This window comes from Poromitra crassiceps (genome assembly GCF_964638095.1).
Source record: "Poromitra crassiceps genome assembly, chromosome: 4".
NCBI lineage: Eukaryota > Metazoa > Chordata > Actinopteri > Beryciformes > Melamphaidae > Poromitra > Poromitra crassiceps.
This window is the reverse complement of record NC_139626.1, coordinates 58,606,381-58,610,698: the sequence shown is the minus strand read 5'-3', so window position 1 is coordinate 58,610,698 and position 4,318 is coordinate 58,606,381. Positions and strand designations below refer to the sequence as shown.

General features: G+C 45.2%; 1 protein-coding gene across 1 annotated transcript in view; it reads left to right on the top strand.

The window, feature by feature from the left end:
* The window catches only part of LOC310775871 (uncharacterized protein), a gene marked incomplete at its 3' end in the record, with an annotated part of 61,280 nt that extends 57,432 nt beyond the window's left edge, over nt 1-3,848 (top strand). The window contains exons 8-9 of the mRNA XM_083635998.1: nt 622-1,006; nt 3,822-3,848. Of these exons, the coding sequence (XP_083492124.1) occupies nt 622-1,006; nt 3,822-3,848 (412 nt within the window). The remainder of the gene's footprint in view (nt 1-621; nt 1,007-3,821) is intronic.
* Nucleotides 3,849-4,318: the final 470 nt, after the last annotated feature.

The following is a 4,318-nucleotide window of genomic DNA, read 5'->3' as shown; positions in this document are numbered from 1 at the left end:
AGATTAGTCTCAAATGTGGAGATTTTGACCAGAATGCTTTACACACCACCTCAAAAGCCATATTGGTTAAAAGCTGAAACAATGTGTTTTAGGGGTTAGTTACACTTTAAACTTGACCTCACTGTACAAAATTGTGACCTATCCTATTGTGACCTCTAGGATAATCACAGCCTCATAAACGTGACTTACTTAAGCACAGACTAGAGACCTATCCACCTTATGTTTGAATGACTCGCTGTAAAATAATTATGGCTGCAAGGTCCGGTTTAGAACGTGACTGATTGTTGCAGATTGCGCATTTCCTCGTTAAAACTCCGACGCTGGGAAAAAGAAGTTGCTTGTCACAATAAATACACTGGTTTGACGACTTATTTGAGGGAATGTAATAATTTCATCAGCTTTGTCTGTCAGGGTTAACTGGGGAAAAAGTGAGGCTCTGCAGTGTGGGCGGTGGGAGGGGGGGGGGGGGGGGGGGGGGCTACAGTGGGGTCACACAGGTGTGAAACTGTTGGGGGTGTACCTGGGCTCGGAGGGGTATGTAGCACCGAACTGGGAGGGGAGGCAGGATATTAACGCTAGACTTTCTAAGTGGAAGTGGTTACTGCCTTTTATGTCCTATAGGGGGAGGGTGCTGGTCATTAACAACTTGGTGGCGTCCTGCCTGGGGCATAGGCTGGCTGTGCTCAATCCCCCTGGAGGCCTACTGGCCGAGATCCAGAGGAAGCTGGTGGATTTCTTCTGGTCGGGGCATCACTGGCTGAGGGCCGCTGTTCTCTACCTGCCTGTCCAGGAGGGGGGACAAAGTCTGATACATCTGGAGAGCAGAGTGGCAGCTTTTCAGCTCCAGGCGGCACAGAGACTGCTGTACCATGCTGGTGTCTGTTGGGGGGAACCGGCGTGTGGGCTGCTGTGGAAGGCTGGTGGTCTAAGCCTGGACCGCCAGTTATTCCTGATGGAGCAGGATGGTCTGAACACAATGGGGCTCTCAGGTTTCTACACTTCTTTGGTGACTTGGACTTGGACTGGGACCTGAACACTGGGGACTCGGACTCGACTCGGGGACATAGTGACTCGACTACAACACTGGTTCCACCATAATGTTCTAAGTCCCTCCACTCTAAACGTTCCACATTTGAACAAACGCCTACACAAAGCACAATGTTTATTACAGATTTATGACTCGAGAAACTTGGCACACAGTGCTGATAACCTGTTTTACTATATCAAAGGAATAGAGAGCCGCAGGAATGAGTCCGGAAGTATACTTCCTGGTTCTTCAGTGGAAAAGTCTATGGGATTTAACATGGGGGTTTCGCTTAAATGCATCAAATATGGTCTGTGGTTAACAAAAGTTTATGGGAACGCAAATTTGGGTTCTGCAAGCTCACAAACGTGAATAACATTTATGACTTTTGGAACGTAAATTCGTTTTTTTTAACACATTCACTGCCAGCCGTTTTTCAATACTGTAGTTAGCTTCTGCCAGAGGGTTTTTTTGAGGATTCTGGCTCATTTTTCTGCTTGGACTTTGTGAACACAAAGTTCACAAAAGTACTAATAGAATGTGTGCTTTCTCTGTCTAAAAGAGTTAGTTTGTAGAGTTAGTAGTTATGTAGATATTAGCCGTTGAGTACAGCATGGTTTCAGAGATTTTCAGAGAGTTTTGAGATAAATGGATTTTTAGAACCACCTCACGTGCCTGTGATTATGGGTGCCCTTGGGCAAGTCTGTATACTGTATTGTGTTTGTGTGTGTGTGTGTGTGTGTGTGTGTGTGTGTGTCTCCAAACTCCTCCCTCCGTAGGTGTGTCTCTGGTGGCTTTGCAGTGTTTTGTCACAGGCGAGTTTCTGTTGCCTCACAGATCCCAAAAAAAGAGAGGGGAATTGCAGGAGCGGGGAAGAGGAGAGGAGAGGTGAGGGGGGGGGGGGGGGTTAGACACGGGAGAGAAATTCCTTCGCGATCCCCTTCTTCCAATCTTGAGGCGTACTCCGCTCTCGGTGTGCTGCTGCTGCTGCTGCTGCTCGTCTGTGCTGCTGCTGCTGGCGGCGCGGCCGCTCTCGGGCGAGTCTGGATTACTGTAAAACGGGCTCGTTCGTTTCTTGGGGTGTCGGTTGAGAGCTTTGATGAAGCTTTTGCGATTCTGGTCTTATTTATGCTCAAAGGTACTCGAGTGTGTGTGTGTGTGCGCGCGCGCGTGCGTGTGTGTGTGTGTGTGTGTGTGTGTGTGTGTGTGTGAAATCGAAAGCGTTTTCGCCAAGCCATTTCCTTGAGAATGGCTTCCTCCCGCGGCTGTTTTTGCTCGGCTTTCTCTCTGTCTGGAGAGCACTGTCGCCACTTAGTTGGTCGGTAAAATAGATTATACACATTCAATACCTCCAATATTGGTATAGGAGACGTAAAAGGGTTTGATCGATGTCCCACCGTCAAAAAAAAAAAAAAAAATTTAAGCCGAGATATCTCGTCATTGGCAGTGAACCATTGGATTCTGTAAGCCGAGATATCTCGTCAATGGCAGTGAACGTGTTAAACGTGATTTTTATAAAACGCTTCAAAAGGCATAAAAGTTATTCACGTTTGTGAAGAGTATAATGCTGAACCCAAATTCACGTTCCCACAAACTTTTGTTAACCACAGACCTTATTTTATGCATTTAAGTGAAATCCCCATTCTAAAACCCCATAGACTTTTCCACTGAAGAACCAAATGGCGGTTCTGGATAAAGCCTACAAAAATACATCATCCCTGCGGTACTCTATTGCCCCCTCACATTTTGTAACTGCCCCCTCACATCATTGTGGAGCTGTTTGTAACTGAAGTAACAAATGGTCTGATCAAAGAGTTACCTGTGACAGTCAGATTAACTCCAGGTGAAGCAGTGTAGATCCCAGCTGGATGGTTTGTTGTGAAGTTGAACTTGTACACAGCGGAGTCGCTCTCTCTCAGGTCTGTGATTCTCAGGCTGCAGTTCTTCGGATCACCACCATACTCCACACGACCTGCATACTCTGAGTCTGTTGTCAGATCCACAGGTTCACCACCCTCCTCTTTAAACCACAAGGTCTTCTTCACTGTGACAGGAAGGTCATCTAGGTAGGCTGGGTGTGTGTAGGAGCAGCTTATGTTCACTGTTGATCCTTTGATGGCACAGATCTCAGTAGAAGTGTAAGTCACTCCCCAGTCATCCTGAGGCTGGACCACTGTAACACAGAGCACATCACAAACCACATCACATTCACAAACACTTGACAGGATAGGGCTGTACCACTGTAACACAGAGCACATCACAAACCACATCACATTCACTAACACATTACAGGACAGACTTTCATCTGCAGTGGAGCTGCTGCAATATGTGACCCAACCAGAGACATGGACTACATTTCCCATAACCACTTTGACACTCACATCACATCTGCCTCCACTGTAACTCAATGAGTCAAAGACAATTAAATACAACTGAATAGATATTGACAGGCTTAACTAATAGTGACAAGACTATTTTGTTACCACTAAGAAATGTGGCTTTGGACGTTACACTCATTACTATGACTTGCTGCTGCTAATGTTTCACATCCAGAAAGCTGATTATTGCACTCAGATTGCTCTGGCTGAGCCTGTGAGCCAAATGCCTGAAATATGAACAGAATATTAAAACAATGTCAATTGACAGATCATTTTGTTCAATCTGCCAGCTGATAAAAGACAAAAATGGAATTTGTCTCTTTTCATCAAGTACAGTACAAGTAAACGCATCACCCCCACGAATAATGGCTTGTTGATTTGTCATGTGATTGTGATCTCATGATCTCGCGTGAATCCAGACGATCAATCAAGTAGGCCTACAGTAACCATGTCATGTTCTACTTCACTACATGGTTCTACTTCACTATGGTTCTACTTCACTATATGGTTCTACTTCACTATGGTTCTACTTCACTATATGGTTCTACTTCACTATGGTTCTACTTCACTATATGGTTCTACTTCCCTATATGGTTCTACTTCACTATGGTTCTACTTCACTATGGTTCTAATTCACTATGGTTCTACTTCACTATGGTACTACTTCACTATATGGTTCTACTTCACTATGGTTCTACTGCACTATGATTCTACTTCACTATGGTTCTACTTCACTATATGGTTCTACTTCACTATGGTTCTACTTCACTAGGTTCAGTATATTTCAGGGGTGTAGATATAGACAGTGTAGACAGTGTGGTTGCACTGGGGTAGAGGGGTCAGTGGAGAGAGCAGGCTCTCTAACAATGAAGGCCTAATTGGGCAGAGAACAAGCTCTTGCAAATGACTCAAATTA